Source organism: Perca flavescens, chromosome 11, assembly GCF_004354835.1.
Source record: "Perca flavescens isolate YP-PL-M2 chromosome 11, PFLA_1.0, whole genome shotgun sequence".
Taxonomy (NCBI): Eukaryota; Metazoa; Chordata; class Actinopteri; order Perciformes; family Percidae; genus Perca; species Perca flavescens.
In genome coordinates, this window is record NC_041341.1 from 8,421,725 (window position 1) to 8,441,769 (window position 20,045).

Here is a 20,045-nt window from a genome sequence, read left to right on the forward strand (position 1 = left end):
CGTTGTTGCAGCCCTCACGCCTTCTTTTGTTCAAACGGATTGCAGAATTAGTTGGAAAAACATTTGTTCAAATCCACTAGATTATGACTACTATTAAATCACATTGAACCTCTCCAAACACACCTGTCCTACTTGATCTTTGTTAATGACGTCAACATGGATGCCCTCTTTTAGTCGATTAGTCGACTAATTGGTAGTCGGTTTCTTTATTCGATTATTCAATTTTTCTTGCCTTTTCGCGCTGAACGACTTATTTCCAAGAAACCTATGAGGACATCTCTGGCAAACACCAGATTTAAAGTGGTGGTTCTGCATGATTCTTTGTGGAGAACCTCAGTTTTACACATCTGTCCAATAAATTAAACTTATCGTATTGTTGATAAAACCATAGGAGTGTTAATCGACTAAGAACGTCTACTCGCGGACAGCGATTTTGTACAAATATAAAAAAGCCTGAAAATCACCAACTTTGGAGACGGGATTCTGTTCGCCAGAGAATAGAATAGAATCTAATCTTAGCTTTGGTCCTGTGTGTTGTCTTAGCATCACTCTTGTCAAGTTTGGTTCAAAAGCAGCATTACGCAGAGTGAAGAATACAAGTAGGTATTTAAAAGAACACGTATCGGGTGGTTTCCTGCGCTGGTTAAGAAACACACAGTTACACTCAAAGGCCAAGGGGAACGACATCACTTACAGGAAAAGCACAACTACGAGCCATGGTCAGTAGCACCTGCTGGACACCATTGTTGTTTTCACACACGTTTAAGCATCACTGAGCTATGAAGTTAGTTATATTGTTTTCAATCCTTCAGTCGGTACACATTGAGTTAAACAGCCTCATTAACTTTCTTCTAACTAACCATTATTATTATTATTATTATTATTGCTACATCAATACAGTGTACTTCATCAACGCTGTATGGAATCTGTTCTACACACAAACACACACGTGTACCCAACCCGTTGGTATCGTGACGAGGTTATGTGAGCCACACATGTATGTGTAGTTCTACAGTATCAACACACATCCACAAATTCTCCAATTACTGTGTCTCTTCTCCAATATCTTGTCTTCGTGTTCCAGCTGTCCCCTGGCCCAGGTGAACATGACAGGCTCAAAGGCCATAAGGGTGAGATAACAAGAGCCTGTGTGTGCGTGTGCGTGTGTGTATAGCAGTTGGATGAGGAAGTGTGTGTCCTCAGAGTTGCAAGGGGATCTTTGTGTACTCTAGTTAAAGGGTAACTGTTCTTTTTTATATTTTTTTCAACCTGGACCCTATTTTCCCATGTTTTTGTGTCTACGTGATTGATGGGAACAACAATCTAAACCCACCAGACTCCATGTACGTAAACAGGGATTTTTATCATCGTAAAACACACTTCATTCAAAGCGAACGGACACAAAATGAAACTACGAAAAGCCGTCTTGGTTAGTCTTTACACTTTTCCAACAATCAACACTCTGGGTTGGTTAAATGAACACATCATTTTACCGATTTACTTATGAGAATATGTTTTCTCTATACACGCTAAAACGGTTGTTTATTTAAATGGAATCTGGTAGGTAATAGCAAACAAAGAGGATTTTACTCTTTTAAAAAGTAAGGATCCTTTCCATAATGTTTTCAGACCCTTAGACTAACAATCGCCCCATAGGGTTACATTGCAGTTCGGTTCGCGGCTGCTGGTCGCAGCGTTCACGCTAAATATTGGACCAATTTGTGGTCCAATAATTTTCCAGGTTGAAAATCTTAGAAATCCTCAGATTCTGTCAATAAACAATGTAGCTTACACTCTGATGGGTGTTTTGCATGCATCAACTGAAACTGTCAAGCTCTTTCAGACCTTCAAACAGACCAGACAAGAGCTTCAGAGCTCAGCTTTTGCTCAGAGATTGAAGTCTGGAAAGAACTGATGCAGCCAATCTGATAAATCAGATGAATGAGATCTTCCACCCCTCCAAATTCACAAACCTCAATCATAACCATTGCTACTTTAGACAAGCTCTATTTTTCATTTGAAATCCATTGAGAAACTACATTTTTCCGATAGATTTGGCGGAATTTGATGTCACCAGAACAGCCGGCAGACAAAGGGGTGCGTTTAGCTGATCAGGTAAAGACAAGTTTTCATGTTGATGTTAGAGATGGTCCAATACCGATACAGATACCAGTATCGGTCGGCTCCGATACCGCCTAAAATGCTGGTATCGGTATCGGGAAGTACTGGAGTTTATGCACCGATGCGATACCGCATAATAAAGTCCTAAAGAAAATCTACGTTAAAGTAGTTTATTTCTGTTCTTTTTCGTTATAACTATAAAGGAAAGTTCTGTGGCATTCATTGTTTGCGTTTGTTCATAATAAACATAATAAACATAATAAAATATATGACACACTGGTATCGGATCGGTACTCGGTATCGGCCGATACGCAAGTTCAGGTATCGGAATCGGTATCGGGAAGCAAAAAATGGTATCGGACCTTCTCTAGTTGATGTTAGGACCTACTTTGTGTGATATCATCCTAAATTGATTATTAGCTTTGTCTACACCTTTAGGTGATCGGGGACTGCATTGCTGTTGTTTTTTTTACGTTAAACTACTGCATAAGTTCAATTGCATTAACTGCAGTTACATCTGAAAACAAAAATACCATTAATCTTTTTTAAATAGTAATATTACACTGAAAATCTAGGCTACTTGAATCAGTTACTTTCCACCTATGTGTTTTTTTTAATGGGACACATTCTCAATTAATCTCTTAAAGCACCTTCCACCAATTGCAACACACACACACACACACGTAATCTTGTTGCCTTCCCAGGGGACAAGCTGAAACGCTGGGGCTGAGAACAACTTGTCCCTTCAGCTCAACATCCATTCTGCATTCTACCTCTAAACACCATCTGGTTGTCACACATTATTCAGGTGTCTGAGAGTTATTATGAGTCTGTTAACGAGGAAAACCTGCAAAGTTACAATGGTGAAGGTTGAAGGACACATTTTTTTTTTTTCACAGCAAAACAAGCAGGAGCCGTCAAAAGTCCGAGAGCCCGCGTGGAGAGTCTTTCTTACGACATTCATGAAAAGCCTCCATTTGCAGGCCGGACCTTCAGTGATCACGTGATGAACTCACCGTAAGGCTTCAACAGATGCGCTGCTCTGGTCGAGGCTCGTCTAGACACACACTGCACTGTATAAAGGGGGGGAAATCCTTTGTCATTCTCGCTCATATTTCCTCATCTGTGTTACCCTTTTGTAATTACCCGGCCCACTCCCTTATCATCTTTGGCAGCGAGCTGGATGCGGGATGGGTAGGGGGTGTGTGTGTGGGGGACGGGGGACGGGTTTAGATGCGTCCGTTGCCGTGTGTGCTGCTTCGGCGGCCGGACACAGGGTGGGAGGAGTAGTGCAGCTCGGCTGCGGAGAAGGTGGAGGCCGAGGAGTTGGAGGAGGTAAGTCCGCAGGCTTCGCAGGCCAGCGCCAGCTGCCTCAGGGCATCCAGGGAATCCATCTTAGCTCCGCGCAACAGATCGCTCTGACCCTGCAGCACACAGGAAGACACGTGTTTGACTCATGTACTGTATGTGTAAAGGCTGACTTATGCTATATGCTTATGTTAAATCAAGGCTGTGGGTACGTACGTATGTACGTAGAGATACCGACCCTACGGCGGCCCTACACTGTTGCCTGACGTCCAACTCTCAAAAAATTTAATTACACGCCGCAGACGCGCACGCCGCTCAGCCGTGGCTCGGTAGCGTTGCATTTCCCCCGACTCATTCCCTGGTTCTCCTTTTCCATAAACAACGTGAAGTCAAGGAGAGGGTTAACTGTTCCTGCCAAAGATTACCAACTGTGGTCAGAAAGAACAGGGGAGAGACTTTGTTTCTCTCACTATGAGTCTAGAGTCGCAACTCACTCCGAAGCTAATCACCGTCACTCTCTCCCCTGCTCTACCACACACTCACCACGCACGCACACATGCTGGCCCTGCTATTTTCTTAAAGGTCCTATGACATGCTTTTTGGATGCTTTTATATAAGTCTTAGTCCCTAATACTGTATCTGAAGTCTCTTTTATATAGGCCTTAGTGGTCCTCTAATACTGTATCTAAAGTCTCTTTTATATAGGCCTTAGTGGTCCTCTAATACTGTATCTAAAGTCTCTTTTATATAGGCCTTAGTGGTCCCCTAATACTGTATCTGAAGTCTCTTTTATATAGACCTTAGTGGTCCCCTAATACTGTATCTGAAGTCTCTTTTATATAGACCTTAGTGGTCCTCTAATACTGTATCTAAAGTCTCTTTTATATAGGCCTTAGTGGTCCTCTAATACTGTATCTAAAGTCTCTTTTATATAGGCCTTAGTGGTCCCCTAATACTGTATCTGAAGTCTCTTTTATATAGACCTTAGTGGTCCCCTAATACTGTATCTGAAGTCTCTTTTATATAGACCTTAGTGGTCCCCTAATACTGTATCTGAAGTCTCTTTTATATAGACCTTAGTGGTCCCCTAATACTGTATCTGAAGTCTCTTTTATATAGACCTTAGTGGTCCCCTAATACTGTATCTGAAGTCTCTTTTATATAGACCTTAGTGGTCCCCTAATACTGTATCTGAAGTCTCTTTTATATAGACCTTAGTGGTCCCCTAATACTGTATCTGAAGTCTCTTTTATATAGACCTTAGTGGTCCCCTAATACTGTATCTGAAGTCTCTTTTATATAGATCTTAGTGGTCCCCTAATACTGTATCTGAAGTCTCTTTTATATAGACCTTAGTGGTCCCCTAATACTGTATCTGAAGTCTCTTTTATATAGACCTTAGTGGTCCCCTAATACTGTATCTGAAGTCTCTTTTATATAGACCTTAGTGGTCCCCTAATACTGTATCTGAAGTCTCTTTTATATAGACCTTAGTGGTCCCCTAATACTGTATCTAAAGTCTCTTTTATATAGACCTTAGTGGTCCCCTAATACTGTATCTGAAGTCTCTTTTATATAGACCTTAGTGGTCCCCTAATACTGTATCTGAAGTCTCTTTTATATAGACCTTAGTGGTCCCCTAATACTGTATCTGAAGTCTCTTTTATATAGACCTTAGTGGTCCCCTAATACTGTATCTGAAGTCTCTTTTATATAGGCCTTAGTGGTCCCCTAATACTGTATCTGAAGTCTCTTTTATATAGACCTTAGTGGTCCCCTAATACTGTATCTGAAGTCTCTTTTATATAGACCTTAGTGGTCCCCTAATACTGTATCTGAAGTCTCTAATAGCAGGGCCGGCATGTGTGTGTGCGCGGTGTGAGTGTGGTAGAGCGAGTGAAAGAGTGACGGTGATTAGGCATAGTGAGAGAAATTCTATTTGGGTCTGCTAATAAGGTACATGAACCACAAGTAAGACATAGAAATAGATTGTAAAAAGGTTGAACCCCTTTTTTTTTTTTTAATATAACAATATAAATGTACAGCCTGATTTATGAGTTCTGATTCAATCACTATCAGCTTCTCCTTTCCTAGTGAGTCTCAGACTTTTCACACTTTCCATAAAACCAAATATTTATCTGGCATCAATCCTATAAAATCAGAGAGTTAGGAGTACCTTGAGCACAGTGATGTTCCAGGTGAAACTCTCCACAGCTTTGCTCAGCTTGCGTCCCTTCAGTCCCTCCTTCTCCCCGAGCTGGGAAAGTTCCTCGTGGAAGTCCATTCCTGCACCAAACAAAAACACACAGGTCCAGATGATTCCAGCCTCCCCTGCTCACTTTTCCTCTCTTTTACTGAAGCTAGGCGCTCAATTCTTTTTAAATGGAAGGATGTAACCCAGGGGTTCTCAAACACATCACTCAAAAGGTCCGCGTCTGATTTTTATTTCCAGTCAAAAGGTCCGGAACAATTGGCAATAACAAAATAAAAGCATTCGGTCCATTTTTTGAGCTTCATGCGGTAAAAGTGCAGCAGTATTTGTAGCTTCATGTAGTAAAAGGAAGTTTCTGCCGCTTGGACATTTTTGTCTATATTTTTTGGCGTTTTCCCGCCTTTTTTTTTACGTTTTTGTTCCGCTTTTGCATTGTTTTTGTCACCTTTTTTGCCGATTTTTTCATGTACAGTCAACATTACTAACAATGTATTGATCAATAGAAAATGTATTTCAAAATAGAAACTTTAGGCTACACTTCATAAGGTATTGTATTCATAGCACAAGGTATGGCCCAGGTCCGGAGTGACTTGGTCAGGACTTTGAGAAGCCCTGATGTAACCCCTCAGATGGTTCCAACGGTTCCATTAGGAGATTTTACAAAACCTGGGTCCCCCTAATAAACTATTTAGTGAATAGTCTACCTGGTCTGGAACTCATGCCTCTACAGGTGGTCTGTCCTAGCTGTGCTTAAACACACTATGATGCCCACGTTTAGGTCCGGTTTCCTGTGATCTGAATCCGAATCAGTATACTTTATTGATCCCTCGGGGGAAATTGTGAAGTTGCAGTTGCTCACAGTCAGATTCAAGGTAAAAAAATAAATAAGAATAAGAAAAAAAGCTAGCCAGTAGGTGTAATTGAAGAATATGGAGATAGAGATGTGAGGGGGAAACACGTGTTGTGAGTCTGTCTGTTAAGGACTCTGTTGTTGGTTTTGTTTATTTTTTGGTTCTTTCCAGTACTCCTTATCTTTCTGTACATATTTGTACCTTGAGATGACAGCTCACTGTATGTTAATGTTCTGTCTCATGAAAATGTTTCTATGAATAAAGCACACACAAACCAGAGCTTTTCCTCAGTTTACAGGGGCGGGTGGGCGTCAGCATTTCAAATTCAGGTAAATATAACTGGGTCAGACTGATTTGCTTGGCTTACGTTTGTGACTAACACAAAATGTCTAGGGGCAGGTGTCAACTACACGTCTTGATGGATTGGTTGTCAGATACTGGATTTCCATTTTCATGCAACTGACTTTGAAATTGACAGTTAAAGGTCAGGAGTTATCGAAGACGGTGAGAGGGTCTAATAACACACAGGTTTGACTGTGTAGATGTCGATCTTTTCACTGTCAATGCTGTCATACTGCTGCATCACACCTTAGAAAATCCCAAATATGAATACAAGGCAGATCTGCGGTGTGTTACGAGGAGGGGTGGGAATCACAGGGTACCTTTATGATACACGATACATGGCTCACGATACCGATAAAATCAGGATACAGCAATTCTGCGATAATCCATACATTGCTAGATAAATCCTATAATCAGAGTGCGATGTGTGGGATTTCCCCCTTTCTGGTCTACATATTCCTGCCTCTGCTGAATCTTTTTTATCCCCGGTGGGGCCAAACTGTACCACTACAGAGCTCCGGGACGCCGGCTACCAGCAGCAGTTCATTAGCCGCCAATAGGTGACTGTGAGCCGGCTACAGGCCAGACGACGGTGCTTTCAGGGGCCGTGGTAGTGGAGTTTAGCCAGGAAAAGTGAGTGTTAGGTTTAGGCACAAAAACAACTGGTTAAGTTTAGGCACAAAAACAACTCGTTTTTCATAGGAAAATGATCGTGTTTGGATTAAAACTCTCCTGAGGAAAGTTTCCTGGGTTTCCTGGGTGTTTTCGACAGCATAGTGAAATCCGCTCTGGCTTGAAAGCGCTGTGTTGACACTAAATTGTGCTATTTCATTTTGAGATTATTTTCCACAGGATATTGAAGTTGATAAGTAAGTAAGTTTTGGCGTGCCTGGTCGAGTGGCTCTATAAATGGTATTGGAGGGGTGGGGGGGGGGGGGTCATTCTTGGATGTTTTGTTTTGTTGTGCATGATCAAACAAACACCCCCACCCCCCCTCCCCACTTTAAATGTCCGTGAAAAGGTTAAGTGCAGGTTTTCTCTCTTTATCCACTGCAAGTTCAAACTGTTAGAAAACAGCACAATTTGACGGTCCAGACGTTGGACTTAAACGTGGCAGGGGCATCAGTTATTTTGTTATTTTCCTCAAACCGCTGTCCGCCATCCCGTTGAAAACCTCTTCCTGTTCGGATAGTTAACTTCTGTTCAAGTTTCCCTCATTAACGTGTTGAGCGCCACCTTGAGGAGCCATGAAGTAGCAACGCTGGGAGCAGGGAAATCTATTTTATTTATTAAAATATCAATATTTGGCGCCAGCGTACCGATTTTTGTATCGGACAACAATATATAACCATAGCGATATTTTGTCATTTCAAGCAGAGAACTTTTTTTTAAGATAATTTTTGGTCCCGTCGAGGAGTAAACCTCTATATGGGCGCCGGCTCTACCAGGTGAGCTAACCAGGCGCCCAGAGAACCCTTTTTTTATTTATTTTTTTAAATGTGTCTCATTTCAAAAGTACAAAAATAAGAGGACTTTTTTTGGCTAATTAGAAACCCATCTTACCAAACGTTTGAGTAGGGCTGGGTACTGAATTTGGTACTTTTTAGGCACCGACCGAATTGCCTCTACAGTTTAGAGTATCGAAAAATGCCTCGTCATTCAACACCCAATTTTAAATATGGAAGGAGTAAATCTCATCAGACTCAGTGAGCCAATCAGCATGCAGCATGCTTCTACCAAAATCTAATAATGTCTGTGATTGGCTGTCTAAAGTTACACGTCGCAGAGACACACAGGAAAAACTCTACATTACACAGAGAGACGGGGCTCATGTAGTAGGAGCTGAACCATAAATAATATGTGCCGTAATGTGTAACTTGGTAATTTATTTTTGTTTCATAAAATTGGTATTGAAAAAAGTATAATTCACGAACACGGTATTGGTATCAGTACCAGTATACTTTTGAGAGTGTCAGAATCAACAGCGAATACCTCCACATTCTCTGAGCAGTCGTGTGTGTCGTCCCCCATTAGGTTCGGCTGTTGGATGTTCAAACTGCACTTGTTTTATACATGAGCGCTCATCAAAACTATTTTCTCTCAGCTCATTATCGCCCATGTCTGGCTGCGTACTTTACCTTCTCTCTGCACATGGCCGATCCTCTCCTGAACACCGTCTGCGTTCTCAATCAGCTGTTTCTGGGCGGCAATCATCTGCACAGACAGGAAGAAAGTTAAGCTCGTTTAAAAACCCATAGAGCTTTAATTTAAATGGTGTGAGGAGTGTTCATGTTTCCACAAAAAAATGTGTGATATATTTCATATAATGCATCCATTAAATACATCAAAACTGAAACGATTAGTCAATTAATCGAACAACTATTTTTTTTTTTTTTATGTATTTATCATTTAACTATACTTCTCTTGTGAATGAGCTTGGCTAACTCGTCTTGTCTTCCTTCTTTTTAGCAATGTCAGCATGTTTTTAGATCTCACATTCAAGTCAAACCCAAGTTGTAATATCACAATTACAAACCAAAGATGTAAAAGAATCAGCCTTCACACTTTTTTGTTAAGTACATAATTCCATATGTGTTCATACATAGTTTTGATGCCTTCAGTGAGAATCTACAATGTAAATAGTCATGAAAATAAAAGGAAACGCATTTGAATGAGAAGGTGTGTCCAAACTTTTGGCCTATACTGTATATGTGAGCATATAAGTCATATGTATTATATATACACATGTATGCATATCAAGTTTAACTATTACATCTCATTTCATTTCATTCAACCTGCTAGAGACGGGCATTGGAAATTAGCAGTAGCTATAAATGCTGTGATACATTGCAGTTGATAATTGTTGTGCTGCAATTCTCTATGTGGACTGTATTTGTCCCTGTCAATTTCATTCATTAAATGAAATTAAAATGATTATGTTGGCACATTGCAAATACGCTATATACTTTTGCACATTTCATCCTTTTTGTTTCAAACACTGCACACCTCTTCCCATTTAAAAAACAGATATATTTTACATATTTTCATATATTTTTCGTATTTGCTATTGTAAATTCTTCACTTACATTGTGCTTCTTTTTCTTTTCACTTATTGTTTTTATTGTTATGCACTGAGATACCAAGGCACATTTTTTTTATGTAAAAGAAACTATTTTGCAATAATCCTGATTCTGATTCTGAAGTGCAAGTGGCCAAGGGGGATTGATTTGGATGCTCCGAAGTTGGAACGTGATGTAAAGCACAAAGTCTGTTTTAAATAATCAGTGTAAAGAAACAAACAGAAGACAGAAGAAAAGAGAGAGATGAGAGTGTGTGATGACTCAGCCGTGTGTGTGTGTGTATGTTCGACTGGAGATCACACCAACTGTGGCTATATGACACTGACCTGCTGCGCTCACATTTGCTGGATTCACACTCAAACATTATTAGCTCCAGTGCCGCGCTGAAACACAACGTTATAGTTAGAAATAAAGCACTCTCTGTGCGGAGGAGTGTGTGTGTGGAGGTGTAATAGCCGAGCGCTGAAACAGGTGGGAGAGATTCATCCTTATCTGCTGCAAGAGGAAATGGAGTAGGAGGAGACGCAGCTGGTTCTCTGTGTGTGTGTGTGTGTGTGTGTGTGTGTGTGTGTGTGTGTGTGTGTGTGTGTGTGTGTGTGTGTCTGTTTCATGCATGTCACCTCAGAGTCTCTTTCTGCATATTTGATGCTTCAGGACACTCAGTAATACGGCACTGAGTAAACACACTAAACTTAATTTAAAATTGAAACTTGAAAAACAAAATTAGGAAAAGCAATGAACTTCTGAGTACTACGAGCTAATAAATGTACCCAGTTCATTTAGATTTTTAAGGGTACAAATCCCCAGGTGAATAGATATCACCATTAAACTTGATTACTGACATTAAGACAAATATATTTCTGAAATTGTATGTTTAAATATGCAAATGATGCTTTATCTTGTAAAATATGTGCTTATTCGCAAACATTTCCAGAACAGAAATCTGAATATTGGATTGTTGGAAGTTTTCTAACATGTTTATGTTTAAATATGCAAACAAGTTATTATCTAATGCCAACTTTTTGGTGAATTTGGGCGAAATCTACAGGCAGAGGCATACGCAGAGTGGGGTAAAATAAACATCTAAATGTGTAATTCCGATGTTTTTTTTCCCCAATAGTTTGAAAGAGGACATGCTATGGAAGCAAAATAGCTCAAAAACACAACATTTAAAAATGATGGTATTGCCTGTAGTGTTTCCCCTCAATGTAAACACAGAGCACATAGAGACCAAACATTTTGTGATGAAGCTATTTAATACCATAAATAATAAAGCACGTTTTTGAGTGCTAATTAATGAATGTTAGCATTTTGATTTGCTCAACTAAAAAGGTGAACATGGTTACCATTACACCCGCTACTTGAAACCTAAACCCTAAACCCTAAACCCTAAACCCTACACCCTGAACCCTGAACCCTGAACCCTAAACCCTGAACCCTGAACCCGGAACCCCAAACCCTGAACCCTGAACCCTAAACCCTAAACCCTAAACCCTGAACCCTAAACCCTAAACCCTAAACCCTAAACCCTTACAGATGTCACCTGGTAAGTGTTTGAGTGCGAGAGGTTGCAAGGGTTCGAAACAGTATGAACAGAAATGTGAATGCACTTTGGGACGACACATCACACTACCTTGATGATGTCAAAACCTGTTACTTACAATTGTGGGTTTAGGAAATTTGTTTCTTTATGTTTTTATTCTTTCTTCGCGGCCATGAAGGCACTTAAGGGGCTGACTGCCTGATCTGAACGTTGTAATGGCAAAATTACATTTAAGCACAATTCCTTATATTTTTATGTTTTATTTCTACTTTACTGCTCTCACAAATGCTGAAAGAGTCTATCTCATTTTCCACATGTAGATTTTGATTCTAACTTTGTGAGACATCCAGTCTGGAACATTTTGTGAGCTCTGTTTGCCTGAACCGATAAAGGTACAAGGTCACCCCAAAACTATCTCATGTTTTCCCATGCCAGTTAAGATGTAACTGGGGGGTGAAAGTCATACAGGGAGGAGGAGGTGAGATGACTCAGAGATGTCTCTTGTATTCATCTGATTGTCTTCATTTGTATCAGATTGCCTGTCAAAATTGTAGCGTCATAATAATCCAAGTGAGTGTGTGCTGTCACTCTGAAGATGCATATAAGCCTGGTGTTCTTGTTCACTCATTTACGAAACTGACTCCACACTGGGCTGCGGCCTTTTGTGAAATCATGTTGATCCTATATTTGCAAATATATCTTTTTTAATAAAATACAAAAACCCAACTTGGTTTTAGTCTCAGTCTGTCTTATTTGTTTCAATTTATTAAACTCTGAAATTTCCCCCCCTGCTGCAAAGGAAACTTCCATAACAACGTCTTCCAGGCTCTTGCTGCACAGAGCGGACAAGTCAAATAATCAATTTACTTGTTTTTGTCAAAACAGCATCACAATTAAGCCCCGGTAAGCCCTATTCTCCCCAATCAGTAATGAGCACAAGCAGAAACGCATTAAGACTGCATTTAGTTGGTGCCAGTTTTGAACTATCGACATCATTTCATTTTACCAAATCAAAAACTTCAGAAACATGGGTGAAGTCCACGATGCAAACTAAAGGGTGAGAAAGCAGAGGCTGCAGTAGGTTTACCCTCCACCCTCGTCTCACTCACCGTGTCGTAGGCCGAGAGCAGTTTGCGCGTCGGCTCTGAGAGGTTGACCAGAGGCTCCAGGCACGGGTATCCCTCCTTCAGCACCATGCTGGCCCCCATGGTGCCCTCGGGGCTCTGCAGCCTCGTTGCCAGGCTCTGGATGCACTGCTTCAGTTTGGCCACCGTGGGGAGCCCACACTGCTCTTTGAAGCTGGCGGTGGTGCTCTGGAAACGGTCGGATGGCAACAAAGAGAGGTGAGAAAGAAGAGGAGGACAGGGGAAATGGTATTAGATCCGATGTACAGTTCCTGCTGTAAAACTAAGCTGGGAAAGGTCACACACACACACACACACACACACACACACACACACACACACACACACACACACACACACACACACACACACACACACACACACACACACAATCCCCTGTCATCTGCTGTCTCCCTTGTGAAGTAAATCAATATGGCAGTCATTGCTGCTTAATCCAGTGAAATCAGCCCTAGCTTAAGCACATTTGGCAAAAAGAACAAAACAAATGGCACAAATGTGGAGCCGAAAAATCATTCAACTGCTGCAGGTGTGTCAGGATGCAAAACTGGGTTTGTTAGCGGATCTGACAGAGAAAAAATAAGAGTCAATCTGCTGAAATGTAATTTGGGGTCATGATACAAAAGATGTATTCCTGCACATACAAGCACAAGAATGCAATTTGCCACCTGGCAGAACCCCAACTGGACTAGAGATTATCACGCCCCACCTGTGTGTGTGTGTGTGTGTGTGTGTGTGTGTGTGTGTGTGTGTGTGTGTGTGTGTGTGTGTGTGTGTGTGAGTGAGACATAAAGCAATAGAGGCATGATGAATAATAACTGACTGTGGCAGATGAGCCCACAGCTGGACTCATGGCAGAGAGACAGGGACACAGAGCAAGGAGGGAGGGGAAGGGACAATGAGATTGAATCAGGCAGATTGAAAGCAGTTTGTAAATGCGCAAATGTGTTTGCGTGTAGGACTGAGTGTGTGTATTTGTGTGTGTGAGATGGTAGGGACTTATCTCCTGATAGAGGTTATGCTGTACCGTTGATATTGAGAGGGCTTATCAACAATTGTGGGAAAGGCTGAAACGATTAAGCGAGAAATGTTTAATGGCAATATCGGAATTACATGCGTGTCATGGGATACCTTCATTTTTTTTTTTGATGACCGAATGCCTCAAAACCAGAGATTCCCTTTCAGTTATTTAACCCATACATTTTCACTACATGGCAAAAACTATGTGGACACTCAAACATTACATCCATTGTGAATTTTGAATATGTTATTACAAAATCATAGTTCGACATGTAGGCAGTGATGGAAAAAGTATTCAGATTCTTTGTTTAAGTTTTAGCCGTAAAATGTACTCAGTGCAGTAAAATGTTCCTCTTCTATCTGATGTTTCTGGATTCATATTCCTGCTGCATTCATGTGTATGTTGCATTTTACTGCTGCAGATTTTGATGCTCATTTTAACTCCTTTCTATACTGTTGGGTAGTTTAATCTACAGCAGTGCATCACATTCTATAAGACCATCATGTCTGTAGCGTCGCTGTCCTGTGAGAACCACGTATCTCTAAAGAGTTTTGGAACTTTTCATGATGTCATGAAAAAACAGCTCTGGATCTTCGCGCTCTTATACAGCACTAGTCAACATGGTGCATACGGTAATAAATACGTGGAATACATACGAATTACAGAGCATTTTGATCCCATTAGGCCCCAAGAACATTACTGAGTTGGGTTACTGGTTTTGGGAATTCAGGTCTGGTTCACAGTCTGCGTTCCAGTTCATCTTAAAGGTACTGGATGGGATTGGGGTCAGCCTAGTCTTGCATTGCTAGACCTTCTTCCACAGCACTGGGGAGGACTGTCTGGTTAGTCCACACAGCATTTTGGGATGGGAGAAAAACGTGCTCTGGTTTATTGGCATTTCTTTGAACCAATCACAATCGTCTCGGGCAGTGCTAAGCGCTGAACGGAGCCACGGTGCCGCTGCAAAATAGCCTCGGGAAGGAACTTGTTTTGGTGGGACGTGTACGTTCAAAAGTTGTTTTAGTCGTGCAACAGAAAACTCGGATTACTCAGAAACTCAGGCCCTGCGCCTGGGGATCGCATCCCACATGTGGCGGTCCGTCCTGTTGTTGTGGCCGGCGTGTGGCGCCTCATTTCCCCGTTGTTGCGCCCCCCCAGAGCAGGTTTGAAAATTTGTGACGCGTACACGAAATAAACGTCAAATCGTGACCTGTAAACTTATCAATAAATCAAAATAACGTGACTATTTCACGACCTGGCATGAGACAGCGTTGGGAGAACATACAAACTCCACACAGAAAGGCCCGGAACGACCTGGATTCAAACCCAGAACCTTCTGACTGTGAGGCCACAGTGCCAACCATTGGGCCACCATGCTGCTATGCTACTTAACCATAGTCCTCGAACGAAAAAGAAGGCCATCCGGCGGAATTTCCGGCGCCAACGGAGCAATCCCAGAAGTGGAACGTCGTGGATATAGACTAAGATCAACCAGTCAAGTTGTTCAACACCGGACTGGGAAACCATTTCTTCATGGATCAGGCTTTGAGCTTAAGGGGACCGTTGTGTTGAAACAGGAAAAACAGGGGTGTCCACCTACATTTGGCTTTACAGTGCACATTTATATCAGAATATACATCTCTAAAAACAGATACACATCGCCCACACTTAGATCATTTGTATTCAGTGCTAAGCTGGTGGGTGCTGTGCGACCAGGTCCTATTATTGCTGGTATTAATAGAAGCTTTTATAATCATCCTCCTTACTGACTTTTCTCTCGTCTCTGACTCTCCTCCTCCTCTCTGTCTCTCTTCTTCACCCGACAGAGAGGTCTCAGGTGGAGTCTGATTCCCTGATATTCGGATTAACCTACATAACCAGAGCTCTTCATCAACAACACCTAAAACTACAAAAGCGGAGTGACACCTGATCTGCTGTGACTTGCCTGAGAAAGTATTTTGTTCTTCTTTGTTCAGCAAAACAAACACATGTCTAGTGCCTTGATTTTAGAACCCCCAACGCAAAGAAGAGGAATGATGACAATGAAACATGAATAACTCTCTTAACATTTCTCTCCAGGAACAAAGTCTAAGTTACTCAGGATAATCCAAAATCCTCATTGAACGGTTTCTTTTATCTCTTCCAAAAACAAATTGCCAAATGAAAACCGTTACGAAGTCGTGGATTATCCCGTGTGGCAGGTACAGCCGTGTGCACACAGCCAATTCGCAGACTGTACGGACATCATCTATAACAACGGACAAACAGATTGGTGTTTTTGTGGCAGCTCAGACTCTGAATGGTGTAACCAGAAACTCTGTTCTGTCTATTTCCGTCCAGTCTGCATTGCAGTGCATGCACAGTGCATGTTTATGAAACAGATTCATAAGTTGGAATTTTCTGCTCTAATTGAAACATTTGGAACTTGGCTATGTGTCAGTTCGTGCTGCCCCCCGGACGAATTTGCGTCTTATTATGTCTTTCCATTGACACTTGGTGAAAGCTGAAGTTTGCTCAATGTCCTTCTGGATCCATATTTTTCATATGTTTACAATCTATCTATAATTTTGTCTGTAATTTTATGTGGGCCTAATCTGTACACACATCTATTTCCTGTCTGTCCGCCCTGTTGCCTTTCCAGAAAGTTTCTTTTAATTTTTCCCCGTTACGTTAAATGCTGGATTTTGTAATGAGTATGCAGTTGCAGCACCTGTAAAAGTTGCCTTGCTTCATGTCTGAACTTAAGAGCATCGCATAAAATTTTTCCTCGGGATGAATAAAGTATCTACACTATCTATCTATCTATCTATCTATCTATCTATCTATCTATCTATCTATCTATCTATCTATCATCTGCAGGAACTTGTCCGAGGGTAACGTTAGTGACAACGACCACAGAGAAGCACAAACAAAAAACACTATTAATTCAAACAGCGTTTTGCGAGATGCATCGTTGCCGAATTGCACGAAACTTCTTTCCAAAGCCAAAATAAATTTATAAATATTTAAATTAAACTAAACTAAACTAAAATGGTCATATTTTGAGTTAAGTTTGGCCCACAGTGTCAAAGAAAGTCAAAGGAAGAAGCTCCTGAAATAGGACACAGCTGGGGGTTAGACTTAAGGTCTTACACTGAGGAGGAAATAAAATGATACAGACACATGCAGGGCTGTGTTCATGATAATGTTTTACAAATATGTCAGTGTGTATAAATACAGACTCAACCGCTTTTGTCCATAGTCTTCATAAATCCATCAGAGTTTAAAATTCCAAAACAATGAAAGCAGAAGGTAACGGACATCCGGCCTAAATGAGTGAAATCCGGCAGAATTTCCGGCTGCAACGGAGCAATCCCGGAAGTGGAACGTCGTCGATCTAGACTAACACAACAATGACTAATCAACTTCTTGACGTATTTCCCTCTCACCTGAGCCCCCTCCCGCAGGTCCGTAGCCTCTTTGAGGGGCGCAGTAGCCGGTTTGAAGGACTCGTCCACCACCTTGATGCCGGTGTGCCTCAGCGTGACGTACTCCCGCCCTCGCCTCCCCACCCTTCTCACCGACAGGCCTCGGCGCTGGGCCTTCCCGCCTCCTCGCCGGTTGGTGACCGCCACGTGGACAAACAGGCTGGTGTGGGGTAAGGGGTCTCCCGCCATGCCCAGCAGGGGCACGTTGCGGTAGCCGGGCTGAAGGCACTCGAAGGCCACGCTGTACTGGCCGATGAAATCGTCTCCGATGTAGTCGTCGTCTAACACCACGAAGCGCAGCAAGGCCAGCTCCGGCATGTTTACCTGGAGACAGGAAGGGGAACAATGGAGTTGGATCCATTCATGCTGAAGTGCACCAGAACAGAAATAGAACGAGGCCAACAGACATTACTAACAACCTTCTAACTGCTGCAGACAAAGGACTTGTCTCCATTCTTGTTTTACTAGATCTTAGTGCTGCAAATAAGTCCCTTAAAACTCTCCAGCTGATCCAGAATGCTGCAGCGCGTGTTCTCACAAGAACTAAGAAAAGAGATCATATTTCTCCTGTATTAGCTTCTCTACACTGGCTTCCCGTAAAATACAGGATTGATTTTAAAATCCTTCTCCTGACCTACAAAGCTCTAAATGGTCTAGCACCATCATATCTAGAAGAGCTCCTAATACCCTATTGTCCCACTAGAGCACTGCGCTCCCAGAACGCAGAGTTACTTGTGGTACCTAGAGTCTCTAAAAGTGTCCACCTAACTGGCCCACCTGCTTCTCTTCATAATTGTTAGATTAATAACGTATAACAAAAGTAGAGGGAGGCAGGCCAGCTAAGCCCGATCCGGCAGGGGTGAGTTCAAACCCCGAACAGGCTACCTCTCCTTATGACCTGTCTCTCTTAGTTACGCTGACTATTATCGCCACTGTTCATCATATCCCCAACCGGCCCGTCAGACACCGTCTACCAAGAGCCTGGGTCTGTCCGAGGTTTCTTCCCAAGAGGGAGTTTTTCCTCACCACTGTCGCACTGCTTGCTCTTGAGGGAATTACTGTAATTTTTGGAATTGTTGGGGCTTTGTAAATTATAGAGTGTGGTCTAGACCTACTCTATCTGTAAAGTGTCTCGAGATAACTCTCGTTATGATTTGATACTATAAATAAATTGAATTGAATTGAATTGAATTTCACAATGTTCTCGCCCACGCCGACACTGCTCACCTCTGAAGACTGGGGCTTTATATCATTTCAATTTCAGTGAATCTGTTTCTGACCCTGGGTACTGATTATTGTTCTCATTGAAACCTGGTTCTGAATTGTGTCATAAGAAAAGAAAAACACTTATTTTGAGAAAATGAACGCTGCCATAGTACACTGTGTTCCTTTTCAGTACAATACCCACCATTGGACCACCACTGATATATAATAATGACTAATTCCTATGAAGGTCAAACCTGTTATTTACATCTCACAGTGAGACAGTAAATTGCATTCGCCAGAAGGAATGAACTAATGGGTTTGATTCTGTATGTTGTTCATCTGCTCTTGTTTTGGAATCACCGTGGCGGGTCTTATTAAGAGGAAAAGATGGACTTTATTAAACGTTTACAACAGCAAAAAAGTGATCAATTAGTCACAATATTCAGCTGATAAATCCGGACAGCATTTCCTGTTTGGAAGAAGCTGGTCAGGCGAAACAATAATGTTAATTACGTGGTACAATAAGCAGCACCCTGCTGCTGCTGCAGAGAGGAAATGCTGGTTCAAATATTACAGATTACACCTTCAGAGGACTTTAATGGCTAATAAGGCTATTAACACCCATACATGTAATCACAGACTGTCAACACACACACGCAAAAACATGCGCACACACACACACACACACACACACACACACACACACACACACACACACACAAACAGACAGACACACACACGTAGAGTAAGTAGGACAAATGATGCTGAGCGTGTGTCTCTGCATTTTAATTCTGTGTTGAGGAACAGAGAGTAAACACATTACACAATAAAACATTATCAGCTAATGCCTGTTTTTTTCTTCACAAAGCCTGGTACACACACACACACACACACACACACAAACTCACACACACACATACACACACAGGATGGTTATCAGTGTTGTATCTATAGGAGAAAGCAGTACGAATCTGTTATTTGCCACAGAGAATGAGAATAAACTTGCCCCAGGCGTGTGTGTGTGTGTGTGTGTGTGTGTGTGTGTGTGTGTGTGTGTGTGTGTGTGTGTGTGTATCCCCAACAATAAAACCATATGAAGTCTTCAGGTTCAGAAGGAAAATAAACTCAAGCAGCACAGTTGAGACATTGATTCCCTCACAAATACTGAGATTACAGTTTGCATGTGTCTAAAAAGTGTGTGAGTATGCGCGTGCGTGCGTGCATGTTGTAATAAATGTTCTGAATCACAGCAGTAAAGACATTCCTTTGTTTCAAAGCTCACTTGTTGAGCTCCCAAACAAAAACCGCAGTGCTGTTTTTCATTCGGTTCAAGATTTATACTCCTGGGCGGCCGTAGCTGGGAACCAACTCATGGTCCGCTGTCTTTGAAGGATGGACTGACCTTCTCCCAGTAAGACCAAGCTGAAACTAACGCAGCGTTACATTAGCTTATGTGTACAAAATGGCTATACTATACTTTCAGGAAAAGTCTTTGGAATGGGATAGAACATGTTGACCCGAAATGCAAACGTCAAAAGGAAGTAGCCCCTGGATCGGGACACAGCCATAGGAGGCTTAGGGTCTCACACGGCGGATGAAATAAATTCATGCCGAGACATGCAGGGCCGTGTTCATGAGTCGAGTATAAAGGAGAAGCTGGTGCTGATGGATGAAGGAGCAGAGAACATGTCACACTGACTGAACGAGGACTGGATGCCCCTTAGGCCTGGACTGCACTATTATAAAGTATAT

The 20,045-nt window shown here is 41.9% G+C and overlaps 1 protein-coding gene across 1 annotated transcript in view; it reads right to left on the reverse strand.

Moving 5' to 3' along the window:
* Window positions 1–2,409: 2,409 nt before the first annotated feature.
* plcl1 (phospholipase C like 1) overlaps window positions 2,410–20,045 on the reverse strand; it is a 110,073-nt gene continuing 92,437 nt past the window's right edge. Inside the window, exons 9-13 of the mRNA XM_028590389.1 lie at window positions 17,049–17,411; window positions 12,567–12,770; window positions 8,973–9,048; window positions 5,606–5,715; window positions 2,410–3,545 (exon numbers count right to left, since the gene is read on the reverse strand). Coding sequence (XP_028446190.1) covers window positions 3,351–3,545; window positions 5,606–5,715; window positions 8,973–9,048; window positions 12,567–12,770; window positions 17,049–17,411 — 948 coding nt within the window. The 3' untranslated portion in view covers window positions 2,410–3,350. The remainder of the gene's footprint in view (window positions 3,546–5,605; window positions 5,716–8,972; window positions 9,049–12,566; window positions 12,771–17,048; window positions 17,412–20,045) is intronic.